Source organism: Ischnura elegans, assembly GCF_921293095.1.
Source record: "Ischnura elegans chromosome 13 unlocalized genomic scaffold, ioIscEleg1.1 SUPER_13_unloc_2, whole genome shotgun sequence".
In the NCBI taxonomy this organism is placed as follows: domain Eukaryota; kingdom Metazoa; phylum Arthropoda; class Insecta; order Odonata; family Coenagrionidae; genus Ischnura; species Ischnura elegans.
In genome coordinates, this window is record NW_025791658.1 from 570,479 (window position 1) to 594,951 (window position 24,473).

General features: G+C 39.6%; 1 protein-coding gene across 2 annotated transcripts in view; it reads right to left on the reverse strand.

The window, feature by feature from the left end:
• Positions 1–2,427: 2,427 nt before the first annotated feature.
• Positions 2,428–24,473, reverse strand: part of LOC124172682 (gastrula zinc finger protein XlCGF57.1-like) — a 57,834-nt gene continuing 35,788 nt past the window's right edge. For both annotated transcript variants that reach the window (XM_046552142.1, XM_046552141.1), the window contains 3 exons: positions 17,429–17,661; positions 14,818–15,189; positions 2,428–2,498 (listed from right to left, as the gene is read on the reverse strand). In XM_046552142.1, the coding sequence (XP_046408098.1) occupies positions 14,891–15,189; positions 17,429–17,661 (532 nt within the window). In that variant the 3' untranslated portion in view covers positions 2,428–2,498; positions 14,818–14,890. The remainder of the gene's footprint in view (positions 2,499–14,817; positions 15,190–17,428; positions 17,662–24,473) is intronic.

The window sequence follows — 24,473 nt, forward strand, 5'->3', positions numbered from 1 at the left end:
GGATAGTTGGCTAATGACGATGATGTAATTAAAAGCCAAATGTGGTATTACAATTGCTGTTAGCATCTGTGAGTTTATTCAGGGTTCCCACTCTAACTTAATTATAAAATTCACGGTTTTTTCCAGGTTTTCATGGTCTAAATTGCGTCAAATTCACGGTCTGTTGATAAGCAATTTTAGGAAGAAATATTGATCAAATAAAAATCACTGGCCGCACGTTAACTAAAAATATATCAAGCGCGATAATTGCCGGGAATGCAAAACGCAGCAATGAAAGTGTTCTTATGATGCCGTCTATCTTTAGCAAAATTTAACAATCTTCCAATCACAGCCTTAAGGTCTGTGTGTCGTCATAGCACATAGACCGATAATTGCGCTTCGAGTACACATGTACATGTTATTCACGGTTTGAAGGTTTTCACGGTTGAATGGGAACCCTGTTATTGGCTGAAAGTGAGTGCCAGCCAATAACAGGGTTCGCAGGGTTAATGGAGTGCGTTCCTCTATGGAAGCGAGGCTTGGACGTTGACAGCAGCGGAGAAGTCGAGAGTGGAAGCATTCGAAAAGTGTTGCTATTGAAGAATGATGAAGATAAAATGCAGAGACGGTGTAAGTAACGAGGAAGTCCTAATAAGAGTGGGAGAAAAGAGAGAAGTCTTCTAAAAATCTTTAGCAGAAGACGGGACAACTTAATTGGTCACATATCATGAGCTCTATGGAAGCAAGGCTTGGACGTTGACAGCAGCGGAGAAGTCGAGAGTGGAAGCATTCGAAATGTGTTGCTATTGAAGAATGATGAAGATAAAATGCAGAGACGGTGTAAGTAACGAGGAAGTCCTAATAAGAGTGGGAGAAAAGAGAGAAGTCTTCTAAAAATCTTTAGCAGAAGACGGGACAACTTAATTGGTCACATATCATGAGCTCTATGGAAGCGAGGCTTGGACGTTGACAGCAGCGGAGAAGTCGAGAGTGGAAGCATTCGAAATGTGTTGCTATTGAAGAATGATGAAGATAAAATGCAGAGACGGTGTAAGTAACGAGGAAGTCCTAATAAGAGTGGGAGAAAAGAGAGAAGTCTTCTAAAAATCTTTAGCAGAAGACGGGACAACTTAATTGGTCACATATCATGAGCTCTATGGAAGCAAGGCTTGGACGTTGACAGCAGCGGAGAAGTCGAGAGTGGAAGCATTCGAAATGTGTTGCTATTGAAGAATGATGAAGATAAAATGCAGAGACGGTGTAAGTAACGAGGAAGTCCTAATAAGAGTGGGAGAAAAGAGAGAAGTCTTCTAAAAATCTTTAGCAGAAGACGGGACAACTTAATTGGTCACATATCATGAGCTCTATGGAAGCGAGGCTTGGACGTTGACAGCAGCGGAGAAGTCGAGAGTGGAAGCATTCGAAATGTGTTGCTATTGAAGAATGATGAAGATAAAATGCAGAGACGGTGTAAGTAACGAGGAAGTCCTAATAAGAGTGGGAGAAAAGAGAGAAGTCTTCTAAAAATCTTTAGCAGAAGACGGGACAACTTAATTGGTCACATATCATGAGCTCTATGGAAGCGAGGCTTGGACGTTGACAGCAGCGGAGAAGTTGAGAGTGGAAGCATTCGAAATGTGTTGCTATTGAAGAATGATGAAGATAAAATGCAGAGACGGTGTAAGTAACGAGGAAGTCCTAATAAGAGTGGGAGAAAAGAGAGAAGTCTTCTAAAAATCTTTAGCAGAAGACGGGACAACTTAATTGGTCACATATCATGAGACATGATGGCCTGATGAAAACAATCTTTGAAGGACAAGTGGAAGGGAAGGAGGGCAAGGGAGGGCCCCGAATGAATTACATGGGACAATGAGTAATAAAGGATGTAAAAGAGAATAAATATGTAGCTATGAAGAGATTAGCGGATAGGAGAGAGAAATGGAGAGCTGCGTCAAACCAATCTTAGGATTGTTGAATAATGATGATGATGTTATTAAAAGCCAAATGTGGTATTACAATTGCTGTTAGCATCCGTGAGTTTATTGGCTGAAAGTCAGTGCAAGAGTTGATTACAGAGCTATGGAAAAAAGGGATGCCCCTGGATTTCCATCCTTGGAGCCATTGCAGAAAATGACTGAGCGAAACAGTTTTTCATTTGTCATCATCGCAGAGACGGTGAAGCTATTTCTAGGAAGGGATGGAAAATACGATCCTGTGATTTAGGCTTAAGAACCAAACTGGCCAAATCTTAATCATTCTCATTCAAAGTGCTCATATATCCAAGTAATAAAAAAAGGTTGGCATTAAATTAAATATATCACGTACACTATATATATACATAATTTGATCACCAGTCTCTGATGAGGTTTATGATAGAGTTTGAGGTGCTGAGACAGTAACAGTATTCTCGGCTACAACGTGGCAATAAACAATGTCCATTTTTTGTTCACAAACAAGAAGTTCACCCACCATTTCCTATGTTTTCAACAAGCAGCTCGTAGTCCCTCAGGATTACATCACTGTGGAAAAAAAGAATATTGGAATTAGTGCACACTGCGCAATAGCAAGTATTCATGCTGTTTTCAAACTATAACTATGCATAGACATTTGAACTGTTGTATACTACTATGGCCGCAAAAAAAGCAGAATGCTGAACTTTAAAACACTCGTACGAAATTCTGCAGAAGCTCCAAAAGGTCACGTCATATATTGTTTCACTCATTCTTTATAATAATAATAATAATATATTTAATTCACTGTTGGCATATACATGCATGGTTATGTCAAAAGCATACAGACGGGACAAAGACATAAGTTACAATGTTTCAGGTACATATACAACGATACACCACATAATTCCTTAATTATTTAGTTTGAATTTAAATTTCAAAAGCAATACACAAAGATACACTGTAATTATTTAAAAAAAGTATAATCATATAAAAAGTCTTTTATATCATAATAGCATTTATGAATTAGTAACTCTTTTGACTCTCCTTTTGAACGCATCAGGAGAGTTAATAGCCAGAATGCTGCTAGTTATTTTATAGTAAAGTTTTGAGGCCGAGTAGTGAGCTCCCTTTGCAAACAGGGAATGTGAATGCTGATTAGTGTGTGTATGTCATTTTTGGAGCGGGTGGGGAGCGTTCATGGAATGCGGAGTTAAGTGGAAATTCATCAGGGTTTTCTTTGAAAAAACAAACACAGGATAGGATATAGATACAGGGAAGAGTCAGTATACGGGCTTTGGTAAATAGCGGTTTTCCTGGGGTACGGATTGGGACTCGGAACATGGCTTTAACAGCTTGTTTCTAGGCAGAGAATGCTTTGCTGAATCGACTACTACTCGACAATGTTTATTCGACTACAACAATGAATCATTAAACATTGTTTAAACATAAACGTTTAGCTTCTACGGTCGAAAGAGTGAAGAACACCCGAAAAACTATGAGAACAGCAAAACGGTTGTCTTGTTCATCTCGTCACAGGCAGAATATTTTATTGGTGCATTTTATTGTATTTTTTACGTTGAGAACGACATCTTCACATTGCAAAGAGCTTTTTAGAATTGATTTGACTCATTTCTTGATTTTTTTTAATGGCCGAAAGGTAGATATTAATTTCCAAGGATTAAAAGAATAGATGAATATTGAAGTTATGTATGCTAAATATAAAAAATATTTCTAAACTTTTCATATAAGCAAATGTTTATATTATTCCTCTTACTTAAAATAAACCAAAATAATAACATAATAAATAATTATGATAAATGCCCCAGATCAATGCACTCTACCAAAATGACGATTTTTGTCTTTTTGATTTATTTTAAGTAAGAGGAACGATATAAACATTTCCTTATATGAAAAATCTAGAAATCTTTTTTACATGCAGCATACGTAACTTCAATATTCATGTATCCTTCTAAACCTCGGAAATTGATATCTCCCTTTCAGGTATTTTAAAAACTAAGAAATGGGTAAAATTTAACTCTAAAAAGCTCTTTGTAATGTGAAGATGCTGTTCTCTTCATAAAAAATACAATCAAATGCACCAATTGAATATTCTGCCTGTGACAAGATGAAGGAGACGACCTTTTAGCCATTCTCATAGTTGTTTGCGTGTTCTTCTTCACTCTTTCAACCGTAGAAGCTAAACGTTTATGTTTAAACAATTTTTAATGATTCATTGTTGTAGTCGAATAAACAATGAATCAAACGATATATGACGCAACCTTAAGGAGCTTCCGCAGAATTTCGTACAAGTGCATAAGGTTCAGCATTCTGCTTTTTTTGAGGCGATAGTAGGTAACCCATGCAAAAATTTACATGAATATACCCTCATACTATACATGTAAATTTATTCAAAAAGACATTCCCTGATTCTTAAAAAAATTTCATCATAAACACTCAGTCTTAAACATAGCATGTTTATACCATTCACCCATGAGCAACCACTATGTACATTTTCTAGACACTAGTTTCATTTTTTGTCGTCAATTCCCATTTATTTATTTTTTATTCAACGGTCAACACCATTTCATGAAAGTTGTTATACAATGCATGGTAACACTCAAAAAATGTGCAGGTAATGACTAAAAATATTTAATCTGTCTATAATACGTAAACATACAAATAAATTCATAGGTAAGGAAAGAAAGGGATAGGAACATATATTAGAAAAAGGACGAGGACAACGGTGCTGTGGTAGATGGAAAAAGCCCGAAATCAGAGGGTAAAAATGCGGCCTGACTGGGACTGGAACCTAGAACCTCCTGGTTGCTGGCCAGATGCTCTACCAGTTGAGTTGCCCTCTGATTTTTGGCTTTTTCCATCTACCACAGCACCGTTGCCCTCGTCCTTTTTCTATTATATGTTCCTATCCCTTTCTTTCCTTACCTATGAATTCATTTGAATATTTACGCTCACGGCATCGTGTGAATGAATGAAGTACAGTAGATTCCGTTTAGTGTGTCCACCGGTTACTTGGGGCAGCTGCTTAATTGGGGCAGATCTTGAAGAACGGAACCCAATAGAGGAATATCCCAGAGTATTCTCCGCTTGATTGGGACAGCATGCCGCTTTATTGGACCATGAGTCGGCGACATAGACTCTATACTCGCGACGAAATTAAAATTTCTTGTTTTCAGAATACTATTTTTTAATATTTTCCTCCTTTGATTTACTCTTATTTTTCACAAATTTTCCTATTCTTGCCCTATTTTGAAAGCTCTGGTTGTTATACTATCCGTAAGAGGATAGGACTTTTCTTTAATAGGACTTGGTAAAAGACATTCATTCAGCGTCGCCCGAGGCTGTGAAAAATATTTTTAACTAAATTGTTGTAATTCTTAAAAATCATAATAAATTAACTAAACTTGCTGATTTATTAATCACATTAATAGTTTAATAAACTTATGTTGCATTATAGACATTCTTTTATCTTTTTTCCATAATTTCAATGTTTGTTTATGCCCATATACAGGATAGTTCGCCTAATTGGGGCAAAGTGCACAAGTGCCAATATGTCCCAATTAACCGGAATCTACTGTAGTAAGATACGTAAACTTCATAGTAACAGTCTTATAGTCTTCATTTAGAATGTGCAAATAAATCCTTTTTGAATTTGTACAAACTCAAGCTGAAAAAGTCAACATTGTGTGGAAGACTGTTTCCCAAGCGATGCAGCCGAGGCAGGGTGGAGTTGTGGGCATAAGCTCTGGAATGGTGGCCCCTCTCGAACAGGCCCTGGGATCGGGATGAACGACAGCAAAGAAATATTGATTCTATTCGACAGCTCAGGAGAGTCAAATTCTGCAGTGAGAATATTTCTTAACACATTGCATACCACAACCAGTAATTAAAAACCAGTAATTTAATAACACAACCAGTGAATTAGTTTGCAGCTATAAAAGGGAGCAAGGTGACAGAGATGTTAAGACAGGGTTCCCACTCTATACTATATTATAAAATTCACGGTTTTTTCCAGGTTTTCACGGTCTAAATGTCATCAAATTCATGGTCATTCAATTAGGCCATTTTAGGCAGAAATAGTGATGACATAACAACCACCAGCCGTACGTTAACTAAAAATTTATCAACCGCGACAGGTGCCGTGAATTCAAGCGTAGCGATGAAAGTGCTATTTCTCATGACGTCACCTATCGATATCAAAATTTAGGCGAAGCTTAAGGTTGTGAGTGGCAAAATGGAGGGAGCAGTGAGGTAGGGAAGTAAAGAAGTGTCAGACTTTTCACCAGAGTTAATGAGCACTTTAATTACCAGTCTTCCAATCACAGCCTCGAGATCAATGTGTCCTCATGGCACAAGGCACCAATAATAATGCACTTCGAATATACGTGTGGAGATACATGCGAGGACAGTGACCTTGAAACATGATCGACGTATGGATTTTTCTTGTGATGTGTCAATCGTAGCTATAAAAATCAATTTTGAGAGATTTTTAAGGTTTTAACAATGAAATTCATGGCTATTTCCAGGTTTTTTCATAGTAGACGAAATTCACGGCTCATTCACGGTTTTAAGGTTTTCACGGTTGAGTGGGAACCCTGTTTAAATTCCTAGGAACGCTGATTCTGGGTGGAGGTGTTGAGATTGGAAATATGCCTTTGGTTTAAACATGGTTAAAAAGCTAATGTTTAGAATATAACTGTACCCAATCAAACATTATGATGCATCAATTCATCATGAATAACGAACAACAACTGAAAACGTACAAACGAACACGTATTGTACACTTTAAAATTGTTTAGGTTGACGCGCCTATATGACGAGAATCTTCCTCATCCGTCCGGAACGTTCGGGAAGAAAATGATGAGAATTCTCTCTATCCGTACACAAAGTGTTAAGCTTACCCCGAAATCCGGGAACAGGTACCTGGGCCCTTCGTCTTATATTACCCCTCTCAGCGGTAAGGGACTGCGGTCATACAGTAGGGTGGTTTCCTATCATTTTTTTATTGCCTAAATCGAAAGATTTTTACTCCTGGAGTGCGCATTTCATGCTTTTAGATTTTCGATTAATGTATCTATTTTTTGTGATTAAATGAAAAGTGGAAATTTTCAAGCGCGCGAAAACGCGAAGGCTAAGTAGGAATGATGGGAAAGTCCGTGTGACGTATTTCTGGTTCCAGCTGTCGGCGCGTGAGGTGACCTTGAATTCATCATGAATACCGAACAACAACTGAAAATGTACTAACGAACACATATTGTATGCTTTAAAATTGTTTAGGGTGACGCGCCTAAATGACGAGAATCTTCGTCATCCGTCCAGAACGTTCGGGAAAAAAATGACAAGAATTCTCACCATCCGTACGCAACGTGTTAAAAACCAAGTCAGCCGTGGAGAACTAAAATGAAAGAGCTGAAGACGCTGTCGAAGATCATCAATGGTCTCACTCAGCAGACTCAACAGTTGCGGAACCGGTGAGACAATTTCCGCTGAACGCCCTCTGGTAGCTAACCGGTGTTACTGATCAGACGCCATTTTTTTCCACTGGAGAAAATCACCGATCACTGGTTGGAACATGTTGAGAATCAATATGGCTGCGCCCAGTACTAGCACGTCTTCTCGTGCTATAGTTGCAAAAAGATATGCGTACGGAGGAATGACATATGAAATTCAGGATACTGAAGAAAAACAAGTAAAACTGGCTTCAGGTTTGTCATTGACTAAGTAAGCTATCGTCCTGAAAACGAGGGACTTTCCTTTCGTAACAGCTTTCATTCCGCAGCCTATTTCTTCCGAGGCGTACGGCTTAGGGATTTCTTCTAAAGTATCTCGTCTTGCGTTGAATTAAACCGAACAAATTGTTCACAGTATCATCGTCTCCTGCAATTAAAATCGCGAGCGCTTCACCAGGAATCGCATTACCGCCCATTTTGAATGTTTCTGCTATTTGGTCACGTGACCGATCACTGCTCGGCAACCGTTCAGCAGATCGCAACGACCGGTCGCTCACCGGTGAGGGATCTCTTGATCTCCGTGAGTATCTGCTGAACGCGACCAATGGGAAAATACCTAAACGGAAAGCCCAGTCGAAGTCCCACCATTCTCAGAAAGCAATTCTGAACTATTTCAATGCCCTGTGTAAGACCAACTGTAAGTGGCAACCAAATGGGAGAGAAATATTCCAGCAAATGTCGCACAAGCTGAACAAACAAAGTCCTCAACGCCAACACAGAGAAGCCATCTCTTGATACAAATTAAATTATAATTAAAGCACACTCCCGATTATCTGGTCTAATGATGGGGGGAGAGAAGGCACGAATAATCGGAAAACACTGATTATCCAAACTCTCACTTTAATGTCTTGCAATGTTCTTCATTTACGTAAAACAAGCAATATACAGTGGAACTTGGTTAGTACGCTCCTCCTTAGTACGTTTTCCTCCTTAGTACGACCGGTCCCGGTCCCGGTACCATCCGAACAAAATACAGGTAAAAGTATTTGGTTAGTACGTTTGAAAAAATTGCGCTTTCCTGGTTAGTACGCTCAATTGCTTGCCGTGACGCAACCCGCAATTCGTTCTCTAGTGTCTTCTTAAGGGTCGCAAACCTCTGAATTCGTGATTTAATTTATTATCATTAGTCATTAACATTCTTGCATTCATTCCACATCTCTTTCTTCTACCGTAATTTATCCAAATGCATTTCTGAATTCTTGTGACATGATGAATGCAGCCATAATAAATGCGGCCATTTTTCAGGAATGTCTGACTATGCAAAACTGCAGCCAATGAGAAGGCACAATTTTCCCCACCCCTAGCTCCTCACCTTTTGTTGCCTCTGGAGTGCCCACTGAGCACAAATTTCACGAGTGGGCAATTGTTACTATTGCACGAGTTATCATGATGAAGAAATGAGTGTTAATCAATTCCCACTTTATCTAAAGCAGTACTGCACGTAATCCATAAACTCGACGTCGAGGCTATGGAGTACAAGCGTATTTGACTACTGCTGCAGGAGCAGACGATGCTCTGGATTTCCATGCGAAGCTCATCTTAAAAATACTTGATCTCGGCACGAAAGCGGACAACATTAGACAAATTTTTAAGATTTCAACTGTATAATATATAATCTTCTTGTAATTACGTCGTAATCTAATAATCTTGCATGTTATCAATCGTTATATTGATCGATATGGTATCATTCCAGAAGCGAATGTGTACGGCTGTTGCCGTAATTTAAGGTTTATATAATTTTGTCCAATTTTTATGATATTTAAAAACAACCAGTTGTCCTTCGAACAAGTACGCTTTGAGAAAGAAGAAATGACTTAGCTTTACTTGTCCTCTTTCTATAAATATATATATAGCATAAATCACGGGAGATAGACGCCATTTTCATGTAATTGTCTTCGGGAAATCTAGGAAACATTGTGATTTTTATTCACATGGTATTGTTTTTCAATGTAGCACTCATTTTCTTGATTGTAAATGTAAAAAGAGTTCAGGAAGGTGATCATACGAGAACTACCAATAGTAATCGTAATTACGACGACTTTTCCACAGATTGCAATCACCCCGACTGCTATTATTTACTTTCCTCATTAGTACATTTTCCTGGTTAGTATGTTCATTTTTTGTGGTCCCTTCAGAAAAAAAAAATGTACTACTGTATTATAATTTATGCCGTTGTTCTGTTATTTAAGAGTGCTTCCCAGACTCGTTGAGAGCTTTCTTTGCCAGTTCGCTATCTTTTTAGCGGCGATAATATGGTTGTAATCGTATTATTAATGTTCCATGTAAGGCCTAGTTTCCAAAACCACACATTCATGTCTGTGTGATCACGGATACGGAAAAGTGGTACAAAAAACGTCGGAAACTACACTATCAGGCACCACGCCACGTAGTCGTGTCTCGCACAAGTTGCCCAGGTCACAACTGCAGAGGGACAAGTATCCGTCATCTCAGTGGGCGGTCACACTCTGCGAGGCTTGGAAAACAGGAACACAGTGCTCCCGTGAATACAGCTAGCGCGCGATCACTTCCATTTTACGAAGGAGACTCTAATGGAAATAATAACCCTGGTATATCCTAGCATTAATGCAATAATTCCCATGATTTTGCGTCCGATTTTATTATTTTTATAAAGATCGCGGATAATATTGAGCGAGAGTGAATATCATGCACGGATAATCCACAACACGGATATACTGAAGCCGGATAATCGTGGAGTCCTCTGTACATTATACTTGATAAAAATTCTTGAATACTTTCAACACGATATCTTTGCAGTGGACTCTCATTAAACCATTTAGTGCAGTGCCTATTTTGCCCTGTTTTTTCTGAAGAATGCCACGGCAATTTTGGCGCATTTGTAGGCCTGCACTTGACAATTTATGTAAAGCTTAGTATGCATTTTCAGAAATTTTTTTTGTGATTGTTTTTTGGGTTAATTTTGGGTCGACTCATTTTTTGGCAGATGACAGTTTCAGGCACATTCCAGCAAATCCTGTCTTCGGGTCCAAATGATCTGCAGAGCTGCACTTCTTTATACATAAGGTTATTCTGGCATACGCTGATTTTCTCGGTTTCAATTCCATTGTTGAAAGAGCCGTTTGAATGATGAGGATAAAGGATAGCCGTCCCTCCCTATTGAAGTACTTTTGGTGACTCGCTATTTCTATCGCCTCCCTTATCAGCCGAGGGAAATATTTATTTTCCCCAGCGATGATTTTTGATTCTTTGTATAGTATGACGTCCCCATGTTCCGACCATGCATGCTCTGCAACCGCACAAAGACGAAAATTTTTCTTTTCAGTTGCCTTGAGATGTTCATTTATTCTGCATTCCAGGGAGCTAGATGTTTGCCCGATGTATGATAAACCACAGGAACACGCTACTTCATACACTCCTTCATAGATATCGGATGGAAGACGATCTTTTTCACTCCGGAGGAGGTCAGAGGTCTTTCAAGAACTTTAATAGGGAGAACGGCTATCCTTTATCCTCATCATTCAAACGGCTCTTCCAACAATGGAATTCAAATTAATGGCCGCCTGACTAGCTATATATATGTATATAAGGATTGCATTTCTGCAGATCATTTGGACCCGAAGACGGGAGCTGGAAAGCGCCCGAAACTGTCGTCTGAAAAATATGAGTCAACGCGGAATGAACCCGAAAAACAATAACCAGCCAATGGAATACTTCAACACATATCTGTCCGAGAATGCGTCGTCTGCGGTGTCTTAGAGTGCCATTGATTCACCTACTCATAAGTTGGCGAAATATCTAGCCCATAGCCTACGGCCATTCTCAGGCCTAACTGCCACCTATGTAAAGAACTTCCTTTTCATTAAAATTATAAAGGAAGCCAAGATTACAAAAGATGATCTCCTTGTTAGCTATGACGTGTTGTCTTTATTCATCAAAATACCTATTCAAGATGCCATCGAAGTCATTAAGAGTCTGACGGAAAAAGGCCTTCCGAAAGATATTCCGAAAATGGTGGAGTTCTGTCTTTGTAATTGCTATTTCTCTTGGGGAGGGAAATTATATGAACAAACGGAAGGGGCATCCATGGGTTCTCCTTTATCACCTGTCGTCGTGGATCTTTACATCGAAGAATTTGAACGAAAAACCCTGGATTCTTTCCCTTATGAATCTGTAACTCTTTGCGAGACATGTTGACGACACCTTCGTCATATGGCCTCACGGGATGGATGAACTGAAAAGATTCCTTGAACACCTTCAAATAGCCAAAATAGTTCCATTCAGTTCACAATGGAAATGGAAGAAAATAACCAACTTCCCTTCTTGGACGTTCTCGCCAAGAAGAAATCAGATGGCACGTTGGGACATTCAGTTTATTGTAAGAAAACGCACACTGATCGCTATTTGAATGCCAAACCACAGAAAAAGACCTGATCTCTCCTTGAACAGGAAACATATCTAACGGAAAAAATGGAACCTTTGAATCGAATTACTAGGGATGTGCGATGTGTACTGCTTTTTGACCTCTTGTTGAGTATCGAGTCGATTTGAAAAGTACTTGCGAGCAGGGAAGTAGCTAGGAATTAAGGGTATGGGGCTAGGTTTTGGGCGCAACTAATACTTTGGCGGTGTGGAGTATTGCATACCCGCCAGGATATTTAGGTGTCGCAAGGGCCCTCCTTGAGAAAAAATTTAAGAGTAATGGTTCAAAATGGCGAGTTTTCTTTTTACGGCTTTGGGAGGGATCTTTGATAAATCCTAACACTATTCTTTAGTAATACTAATCCAAATAAGTAAAATGGATTAAATTGAAAAATTTCTCTGAGCTCTTTTACACCCCAAAACCCCCTCCCTTGCTGCGCCGCTGCTCCCGAGTATTGAGTCGATTCGAGTCTCGTCATTTCTGGATTTGGCAATATGATAATGTATGCACCAATTTATTCCCATTTTTCCAATCCTCTTGAGAATTTTCTATTCTGAATGCTCAGTTTGATTCAACACATTCCCTGCTGACCGTTTTTTGGAGAAAATGCCCTGTCCTATATAACTCATTGGGGGCCGTCCCTTGCCCTTTTTCCCTTCCACTTGTCCTTCAACGATTGTCTTCATCAGACCATCGTGCCTCAAAATGTGGCCAACTAAGTTGTCCCTTCTTCTGCTTAATGTTTTTAGGAGGCTTCTCTTTTCTCCCACTCTCCTTAGCACTTCATGGTTACTCACACGGTCAATCCATTTTATCTTCATCATTCTTCGGTAGCACCACATTTCGAATGCTTCCACTCTTGACTCCTCTGCTGCTGTCAACGTCCAAGCCTCGCTTCCATAGAGAAACATACACCATATGTAGCATCTATTATTATTATTTTAACGACGAGATCCTATGATTTGTGATGCTTGGTACACGTTTTTACACTTTTTTTCCAAAAGTAACCCTTCATTTGTTAAAAATTTGAAATTAAAATTTTCTAAGTATCCTGTCAAACTTGTGATACCTTCCCACAACACACCTACATGATTCCGATACATATTTCTTTGCTCGTTCTCAGTACTGTAGCGAAAACCCGTTCAGACGTTATCACTTTCTGGAAAAAACTAATGAAAATAGTGATACAGCTAAAATTAATTTTGTAATCTGGAAATGATACGTTTAAATACGATTTTAAATGTTATTTTGCTCTAAAGAAAATATTGCGAGTATTACCAATATTTCCAGCAAAAGTGTTGTTCCCTTTGAAGGAAAATGCGACTGAACGATATGATATCCTCTGGAAAAGATTTTATAATGATATACATTGGTTTATAAATGAAAAGGAAAATTTCTATAAACTAAGAATTATTGCAATGAAACATATTGCTTTACAAATCAGAAATTGACTCGCATAATTAGAATAATTTTTCATTCACTAATTACTTTGCATCAAATAATATAATTTTTAAAAGGAAATATTTAAATAGAAAATATAAAAGGTATGCATTTAAAAAAATAATTTTTTCCCGCTGAGTATTGTCTGCATAACAAATTCTTGTGATACTTCTGGAAACACTCAAGACACAATCGAGGCTCAGCCAGGCAAGTGGGGCTATATAATATGATGTGTCCTGGTGGACATTCTTCTCGAAGCACTGCCTATATCTCTACTGTTTTCGTCCTTTCTGTCTTTCATGTTTTTCATATAATCGGGGAAATGTCCTGATAAGCCCTTGGTTTTGGATGAGGTGGGCTAGGATGACTATCTCCTCAAAGGGGTCAAGGTACAGATATTGTCATAAGAGATTCTATTATTTGAATTTGAAAGTCGATGAGAGGAGTTTTACAAAAACTTTCTTTGAATAAAAAATAATGGTTCAGCAACAGTAATTTCAGTAGGTGGATACCCAATTTTTAGAACCATTTGATGGATTTATATTCAATGGGAAAGTAAGACATCATTTGATCCCAATGATCAATGCCACAATTGTAATTGCTGTATTCAACCACCGCCCGAGGCTTACTTGGCGTGCACCCTCGCCTTTTCGTGGATTCAATCATTTTTTTGCACTGGATTCAGCGCTGATTTGCACTGAATTCAGGTTTCAAGTTTCCATGTGACTGCTTAGGTTTCCGTGGTGTCGAGGTTCGAAAATCTCCATTCTTTCAGTGCTACCGCGTGGGTTGTTTCTTGATGACAACAGTTTCGCTGTCCCTGCTGCCAGAGGACCAATCAATCACTCGGACAAATGATCAAACGGACCAATGAGAGAGCAGCAGCCAAAACTGGCAGGACTGAGCCCCTATAAAAGGAGGACAAAAATCGTGGACCGGCATCTTCGACCTGAAGACGCTGGCAGTAGGGCCAGCAAAACTATTGCCATCAAGAAACAACCAATGCCGTAGCACCAAAAGAATGGAGATTTTGGAATCAATTTTCAATATTTGGTCACCAGTGGATACACAACTTAACACCCACCTTAATAAAGAGTGATAATTACACCTTCTGATCCAACTTTTCAATCAGCAGAGCACGACCACCACTGGAGCTTTCAGCCAGCCTTCTTTCATCCCCGTCCCCTGGATCTAAAGATCAGTTCTCAAGATCATGTCTCAAATTCAAGTCTAAAATTCAGGTTTCAGGATCAAGTCTCAAGATCAAGTCTCACATTCAGGCTTCAAGATCAAGTCTCAAGATCAAGTCTTAAGATCAAGTCACAAATTCAGATTTCAAGATCAAGTCTCAATATTAGGTCTCAAGATCAAGTCTCAAGATTAGGTCTCAAGATGAAGTCTCACATCCAGGTTTCAAGATAAAGTCTCAATATTAGGTCTCAAGATGAAGTCTCAAAATCAGATTTCAAGATCAATTTTCAACATTTGGTCACCAGTGGATACGCAGCTTAACACCCACCTTAAAAACGAGTGATAATTACACCTTCTGATCCAACTTTTCAATCGGCGGAGCACGACCACCGCTGGAGCTTTCAGCCAGCCTTCTTTCGTCCCCGTCCCCTGCCGTCGTGGTGGTCCTTGCTGTGTGTCTTCATGTGCTGCCTCAGCTGCTGGCGCTGGCAGAAGGCTCGGTTGCACTCGGTGCATGCAAAGGGCCTCTCGCCGGTGTGGACCCTCACGTGGTCCACGTAGTGGCTCTTCTGCACAAAGCCCTTCCCGCAGAAGTTGCAGTAAAAGGATCGCTCGCCCGTGTGGAGCTTCAAGTGCACCTTCAAGTGCGACGCCACGTGGAAACGCTTCGGACAGTACTTGCACTCGTAAGGCCTTTCACCTGTACAGACATAGACACGCATTAATATTAGTTAATTATTATCAACAAATACTTAAACATCAAATGAATTATATATAAAGAAAGTCCTCTACCTTTTCCTACCATTGCCTAAAAGTCCAGGTTAATCTTACGTGACTACTGTGATATGTAAGCATTTTAAAACACCCAAAATCACTTCGACACTTTTAAATATCATTAAAATTATGCTTTATTTTGCATAATTTAAAGCCTTGTTCTCAACAATAGAAATTTTACAATTTCCGGAAAAAACGCTTTGGACATTACTTGCACTCGAAAGGTGTCTCACCTGTACAAACATAGACACATATTAACATTAGTTAGCATCTACTAAAGTTCAACCGTTTAAAAACCCTTTACAGCATAATTACAATTTTTATTTCTTTATTTATTTAATCCAGTCCAAAAATAGCACGAGGCCAATTACAGAGGACTACAATAACAGGAGAAACAATTTAATAACAGGGATGGACGGATACAGGATTTTTTTCAGATCCGGATTCAGAATGGATCCTTGATATTTTCGGAGCGGGATCTTTCGGAACGGATATTTTCGGATCCAAATGTTTTTTTTTTCAAATTCCTGACGCTGAGATTCCCCCGATGATTGTTCAATCTCTTGGCAAGAGTCGGACTGTATGTGCCAGTCGTATTTTGCCTTTTTTATCTTCCACGGCTGAAATTCTCCTACGTAACCTCTGCGAGAGCTTTCAGACAAAACTGTTCATGAGTAGGACAAGAATCGCATGCGACGGCACATTCGAAGAGAGAATCGGAACTCTTTCCAACCTTATTGCATTCACTGAAGCTATTATTTAAAATTTCGGATCCAGATCCGATGTCTTCCGCGACTTTAGATCCGATGTATCCGATGAAGGGCAATATCTGTGGATATTTGGATCCGAGGTATCATATCCGACCATCCCTAGTATTTTATAAAAAGTAACTCTACCTTTCCCTACCATTGCCTAAAAGTCCAGGTTAATCTTATGTGATTACTATGATATGTTAGCATTTTAAAACTCCCAAAATTACTTCGACACTTTTAAATAGCATTAAAATTATGCATTATTTTACATGATTTAAAGCCTACTCTTAACAATAGAAATTTTACAATTCATTTATGAATCTCTCACTTGGCAACCTCAAGACATACACCATAATTTAAAAGTTGTATGGATAAATTTTTTTCCATAAAAGGCAATTTAAAACCTAATCAATACATTTTAAAGCATATAAAGTAAAACCTTTTTACATTGTAAGGGGACCAAAATTTAGGCAATTTGATGCATGGAGGTTCACTATAGAGAGGTTTTAGTGATGGTCACTATTTTTTCATATCCTTTGAAAAGAGCGGGGGAGGCCCGCTGGGAGCGGGTGCAGCACACTCGTTTTATACTTATGATGCATGTAGCTTTCTTATCATCATCATCATTAGCCAACAATCCTAAGATTGGTTTGACGCAGCTCTCCATTCCTTTATCTTGTTAGCTAGCCCTTTAATAGCGACGTATTTCTTCTCATTTACATCCTTTATTACTCATTATCATATGTAACACATTCGGGGCCGTCCATTGCCCTCATTCCCTTCCACCTGTCCTTCTAAGATTGTCTTCATCAAGCCATCATGCCTCAAAATGTGGCGAACTATTTTGCCCCGTCTTCTGCTTAAGGTTTTCAGTAGACTTCTCTTTTCTCCTACTCTTATTAGGACTTCCTCGTTACTTACACAGTCAATCCATTTTATCTTCCTCATTCTTATGTATAGCACCACATTTCAAATGCTTTCCACTCTTGACTTCTCTGCTGCAGTCAACGTCCAAGCATTGCTTCCACAGAGAAACATGCTCCATGTGTAGCATCTGATGAATTGTTTCCTAACTTCTATGGTTGTATTATCAACTGTAAGAAGATTCTTCTTCTTCTTGTATAGTGCACTCTTTGCTTGTGGTATTCTAATTACCATTTCTTTCTTGCTTCATCCATCTCATCAGCAATAAATAAGTAAAATGCGTCTTCTGTTATTCATTACTTACTTATAAGTCAATTACTCATACGTGCAATTAATAGAGCGTATATTTTTCGTTTTCCGCAAATTTGAAATGGTCCTCAACAGCAAAAATTCAAACCATTCTTTCAACCTAAAATTAAAAATACCGTGGTACCTCGGGATATGAGTTTCATTCGCTTCGTAACCTTATCGTTAGACCTATCGTCTCACCCGTGTGCAGCATCGTGTGGACACGCAGGTGGTTCTTCTTGTCAAACTTCTTCCCGCAAGCGTCGCACGCAAAGCCCCCGTCCTCCCGGTGCAGCGCCTCGTGCTGCTTCAGGCTGTACTTGTGAACAAACGTCTTCCCGCACTCAAGACAGCCAAACAGCTCGCCCGTGTGCTTGCGCTGGTGGTTCAGGAAGTAGATCCGATTCGAAAAGGTCTTGTTACACTGCTCACACCTGTGAAACAATTAAGAGAGACGTGAATTGTCAAGATCCTCAGAAATCCAAGAGTAAAAAGTGAAAAAGTCATTTTAATGTCAATACTCGATTGAAATTATAAGTAGTGTATCAATAATGGGACTTAATTGTCCGTTGAGATACACGAAAAAAAGTGAAAAAGCTGAAAATAATAAGATTAAATATTATTTTTGTCAAAAACCAATTGATATTATAGAAATGATATTATTAATAAGACTGATGGTGATCTAAAGGTGAATAAGATACTTTAAAAAATGGTGGATGTCAACTCATTATTGAAATTTTAAGTATTGTACATGGAACCCTGATCTATCGTTCCCGCATTGATCGTTTTCTCGCATTCATCGTACGCCGTTCCTGGTCCCAAATAAAGTTCCATAAAGGCAATGTAATTTTTCCCCGCATCCATCGTTCCCTGAAGTATCGTTTTGCTGCATTGATCGTTTGAAGATCGTGGTCCCGTCGTATGATTTTCCAGGGTTGGTTGACTTCAAACTAGCGAGTGTTTTCCGTGTGGGTTTAATAAAGTAAGGTTCCATTTTTATTAGTTTTATTTTTATTCGTCTTCGGATAAAATAAAACTACTACAGAATAATAAAAGGATTTCATTGCCCTTCTGAAGAAACAAGTGAGCACTGTAAAATATGGACTGAAAATAATTGAATATGAAGAAAAAGCATCCGGAATAGAAGTGCATGAATATTGGAGGACACCTTGGGTTGTCCGCTAGCACATGACGGAAGGGGTGGGGGTTCAGCGAGCTACCAGGTGAAAACAAGAAGTGTAATGAAGCCGAGGCTCAGGTGGGCGTGCTGCAGACGATTAACGCAACATTGTTCATGCTTTACACATTGCCTAAATTCATCATCACTGGTCAACAATCCTAGGATTGGTTTGACACAGCTCTCCACTCAGTTCTCCTATCAGCTAATCTTTTCACTCCTACGTATTGCCTAAATTACACGAAAAATATATTTATTAGACAGGAACATTACAAATAATTGACTATTTTTGGCCTATTTGATCCATATCACAACCAATCACTGTGCCAGCAAAAGCGGTTGTTTTAGGCATAACATGCACATTGATCTCGTGAATACGTGTACTGGAAATGGTGTTTCATGGATTTTTACATCAGAAAGAACTCCATAATAGTAGGGTAAATGCCGAGTGGAGAGCAAACATTTTTTATCGAGGTGGCGTGCTCCTTTAGGATATTTGAAAGAGATATTATTCGAATCAACAGCATGACCTAAGTATCTAGATTAAGTACTAGTATTCCTGTAATTGGCTAAATTCTAGTTTGAATCCTTTAACGAATATCATAATTACGTGCCAAAATCCTGCGTTTCCTGGGACATAGGCAACCTATCCAAGCATTCCCGCAGCGATCACTTTCCTGCATTCATCATTTTTTTCATCCATCCCCCAGAAAAACGACAGATCGAGGTGCCACTGTATATTCAATTTAACAGAATTCTCACTTGAGAGACATGCAGACAAGTGTAAATGCTGAAAATGGTGAATTCAAAGCTGAGGGGTTTCAATTCTCAAATACAGTGAGTCCTCGTTTAACGTCACTTACCGTTCCTGAAAAATGTGACGATAAACGAAATGACGTTAATCGAAGCATAATATCCCATAAGAAACAATGTAAATAGTGAAAATCGGCTCCTAGACCTCACAATTCCTGCGCGAAAAAAATGTTAGCGTATCATATCTGGGGCATTTTTTACAGTGGGAATGCTAAGCTATCGCATAAACACAAGTTCCTGTCTTCATCGACGACAATAGTAGCAGTGAGGTAAATCCTTCTCCATTTTTGTATCTTCCCGCATTTGCTTTTCAGCTTCGCTATGGTGGTCGCCCGGGCGAGCGTCGCCTGGGCATCATCATCGCTGAAACATCGTCGCAGTTACAGGAACCAAAATTATTGTGAACTCGGCAAAAAAAGTGACTACAAAAACTCCGAGTTCTACACGGAAAAATGCCTTAAAAAAACATTTTTAGGTTCCTCAAAACCATTGTGTCAAGTAAAACCTTGCGCACCTACGCAAGAATTCATTTTGAAGAAATTTTTGCTAAAACCGTAATCGCAATTAAGAATAAACAACACCGTTTTACACTTTGTATAGACTGACTATACTACCACCCACAAAACGAACAACCTGCAACGCCCGCCGCTTCGCGTTTTTTTCTCGCGCGAAATTTAAAAGCCTTGACGTTATCGCGAAGCAAAGGTGCGATAAACGAGTGACGGTCTCAAAATTTTCGTGACGTTATCGCGAAATGACGTTAAACGGGGTGACGTAGAACGAGGACTCACTGTAAACATATATGTAGTGTATAGTCCCGATTATCCAGCTGCGGCATGTCCGTGCATGTTTTTCACTCTCGCTCAATATTTTCCGCAATCTTTATAAAAATGATAAAATCAGACGCAAAATCATCGGAATTACTGCATTAATGCTATGATACACCGTATTTCCATTCGAATCCCCTTTGTTAAACGGAAGCGATCGCGCGCTAGCTGCATTCACGGGATCACCGTGTTCCTGTTTTCCAAGCCTCGAAGTGCGGGATCGCACTCTGTGATCACAGATACACGTCCCTCGGCAGTTGCAACCTGGGCAACTTGTGCGAGACACTACTACATAATAATAATAATAATAATAATAATTGTTTATTACTCCAAAAAATAAAAGCACAAAATAGAATTAATTGCATAAAACGGAGTAACTTTAGGTAGCCATTAAGGACAACCTGTTTTTTGGCTACCATCATTTACACAGGGTCATGCTGGCATATAAACATTTTAAGCACAACATTCGAATTGAAGCAAGCACAACATTTTAATTGAAACAAGTACGTACATGTATTACATGGTATTACATCATAGAAAAAAATCCTCCTCACTTTGCATTCTAAACAACCAAGACTGAATATTTTTCATAATTAAGTTATTATTTTTTTGCTTTCAGACATGATACGGGTAATAAGTTGTACACTTTTGGCCCTATATACAAGAAACAACGTTTATACAGCGTAAGGTTAGTCCTTGGTAAAGTAATACGTGATCTTCGTAGGGTGAAGGAAGGATGGTTGTATAATAATAACCCCGTATTTCCACTTCTCATGAAAAATCGACGTAAAACCTTGTAAATGAAAAGATGTCTCAAGGGAAGCAAGCCTATACTACAAAATAAAGGAAAGGAACTTTCAATACGGCTCTTTTTTAAAATTACTCTAATAAGCCTTTTTTGCAATACAACAATGGATCTTAAAGAATTTTTATAAGCTGCACCCCAACTAAACACACCGTAGTTTAGCCTGGTATTTACTAGGGCGTTATAAATGAGTTTGAAAAATATGTTGGGCATTTGTTGGCATGGTGACATGGCATGGTGCCTGACAGCATAGTTTCCTACGTCGAGCAATGGTTTTGAATCATTCGTGCAGACCACTTTTCTGTATCCGTAATCACACAGCCACGGATGTGTCTACTGTGGACCATGTCGAAACCAGGCCTTACATGGAGCATTAATAACACGAGTACAACCATGTTATCGCTGATAAAAAAGATTGTGAACTGTCGAAGAAAGCTCTCAAATGAGTCCAGGAAGCACTCTAAATTAATAGAATAACTGCATGAATAATAATATACTGTTTGTTTTACGTAAATTATGAACATTATAAGACATTAGAGTGAAGGTTTGGGTTATTCGTGTTTTCTGATTATTTGTGCCGTCTCTCCCTATTATTAGGATAATCGGGAGTTTGCTGTATCTGTATTATTACCATACGTACTATTATCTATGATATTATAGAAATTGCATTGTTGATGTGACTGGTGTAATAAATGTGAATATGATCATTTTTTAAATGGCTAATGCCAATTCATTATTGAAATTTTAAGTAGTGTGTAATTAATTTAACAGCATTCTCACTTGAGAGACACGCCGATACTAGTGTAAATGCTGATAATGATTATTGCATAGCTGACAGGTCTCAATTCTCAACTAAATATTACATGCAGCGTATTATCATTGTGACGAAAATCTCACCTGAGATTAAGGTGAATCCTAAGGCAAGTGAAAAGCTGAAATCGATTATTTTATTGATGACGGATGTCGATTCTGAATTGAAATTACGAGGGAGGCTTTTTTTTCAACCTCCGGTATCTCAGCAAAACAACATTCAAGCGACAGGTGGGTACTGCACATGAAGGGCAATAGCACGTCCTCAGTACCACACGCTCAAATCATTTCTGACCGTAAGTTGTTAGTTAAATGTCAGCAGCAACCTCATCTACTACACTGGCTCACTTGATTCTCCCGCCAAATGTGAATTACGGAGCGACAGCTAAAATACTCGCCGAATGGCTTCAGCATTGACATGTCTTGACTTTTATGCCGATAAAATAGAATATTTTTAATGCAATGTGGCTTAGTGTGAAACCTTAGGTCCATGCGTATTCGAAACAAAAGATGACACATGCTGAATTCTGGAAGTGTTCTGATCCATGACAACGACCGTCATCTCAGCACTGATGCACCCCAACTGCTCCTTGAGCAAAATTTCAATTGGACATTTTCAATCACCCGCCGTGAAATCCCGACTTCGTGCTGGAGGACTTCCATTTTTACGATGAAATGGAGATGTGGCTAGATGGAAAGCATTTTCAAACTGGCAGTGAGTTTCAGACAAATTGCCATTTTCCCGTGGTTCGCAGCCACGTTTTTAGCAAAGATAACAAAATCATTATTTTTTCATCGCAGAAACACGGTTCAAAGACGTACCTGATTGGCAGGAGTGCGATGCAAACAATCATTTTTTGATGATCGGATTGATTGATTGATTGATTTTCAAAATGCAGTCAGAGTAGTCACTTTTGGGGAGGGAGGCTCGGAGGGTCGAAGAGAGGGGCCAGCGAGGGTTCCGGATTAGCATCCCTTCGGAGTGCTTCGGCAAAAGTGTGCTGGGAGGAGGAAGAAAAAGTACGTTCACAGCAGTGAAATATTCAACATGAATGTAATTTTTTTTATAGGAGACAGTGGATACCCCCTGGAGACATGCCTTCTGACCCCAGTGCCTGGCAATGTAGAAATAAACTCGCCTGAAGACAGGTATAACCGCAGTCTATGTAGAGCTAGAAGCATTGTGGTGCGGTACAATGGACTACTGAAGGCAAGGTGGCGATGTCTCCTGAAGCATCGAGTCCTTCACTACATGCCAGAAAAGGCCAGCCGCATAATAAACTCTTGCTGTGTCCTACATAATATGTGCCTGGCACGAGATGTTCCTCCACCTCAAGAAGCTGAGGTCGCAGAAAATATTGGAGGATTTTGGGGAGGGAGGCCCCCCCCCCAACTCAGAGGGTCGAAGAGAGGGGCCAGTGAGGGTGAGCTCGTCGAGGAAAGGGTACCGGCCTACCGGGTAAGCAACCCTAAGGAGGGTGTACCACACCTTTATTGAAGTACCTGCTCCATGATGCATGAAATTCATTTTAACCTTTTAGCTGCATGCGAGGAGGTTTTTGGAGATTGAACAGCAGTAGCGACATGCAAAAGTCGCAAATGCGATAACGCATATTTTCATGCGGATTCCAGGGTTTTCCCACGAATACGCAAATTTTGTGTTAATTGTGATTTTCTCCAATTCATTGGCGATTTTCACCAACTCAGATGCGATTTTCATGATTTCTGCTCATGCTTCTACCACGAAATTGTTTTTCGAGGCATATATTTAAGCCGTAATTTTTTCACTGCATTGGCCGCTTTCCGACGCAATGAATTTCTGCGGGCCGCCGTTGAATTTGAAAGCGGCCTGAATTTCATGGTGCCGTGCCGTGAACGGAGGCCGGCTATAAGTCGTCACGTCTGTAAGTAGCCTCAAGGTACAACTGTGCGTATTTCATGCCATAGATGGCACACTGCCAGGCAGGATTGAAATGGGCACCTTGCAGACCGTCGACAATGCCGTGCCGTCAACTGCGCAATTCGACTTGTTTGAAGACATCCATTGAGACCAATGGTTATTTGAATGCACGGTGCCATGCCGTTGACAATGGCCCAAGCAAAGCCTCGTCTGAAAGTGGCGGTGCGCTGTCTATGCCGTGAAATACGCATGGAGCTACATTGAGGCAGCTTTCAGCCGAAATTATTTACTGCCGGCTGCTGTTTCAGGCAAAGCGCCGTGAAATTCAGGCCTCTTTCAGACGAGACGACTCTCTGGATTTCACGGCAGTGCGCCGTGAACGGCGGTCCGTGGAAATTCGTCACGTCGGTGAGCGGCCAATGCAGACAAAAAAATTCATGATTTCCACAAAGAAATAATTTCGAAGATATAAGGTGACTTGTTTGTCAGGAGGATGTCTAAACCGCGTTTGCACATAAAAAGTAGCCAAAATGCGATGGGAATCTGCTGGTTGACTCACTCAAATTACTGGAGGGTTCAAACTATCCTAATGCACACATATTCTGTAGAGAGTTAACCCTTTCGCTACTAAGGACAAAAATATGCGGCAGGATGTTTCTTGACCCGGGAGACGAAAGCCACAAATTTTCGACGGAGATTTTTCTATGCAGGAGTAGATATGCCTAAAATATATGTCTTCATACTCTACCCCTTTTATGATGATCGCGGGTTCGCGAAGTCTTAGTTTCGGGACTAACTAGCAGGACTTAGGCCATACTCTCAAAATCCGGGAGCAGGTACCCGGACCCCTCATCTTATATTACCCCTCTTTGTGGCAAGGGACCGCAGTCATACAATTGTTCATTCAGTAAGTT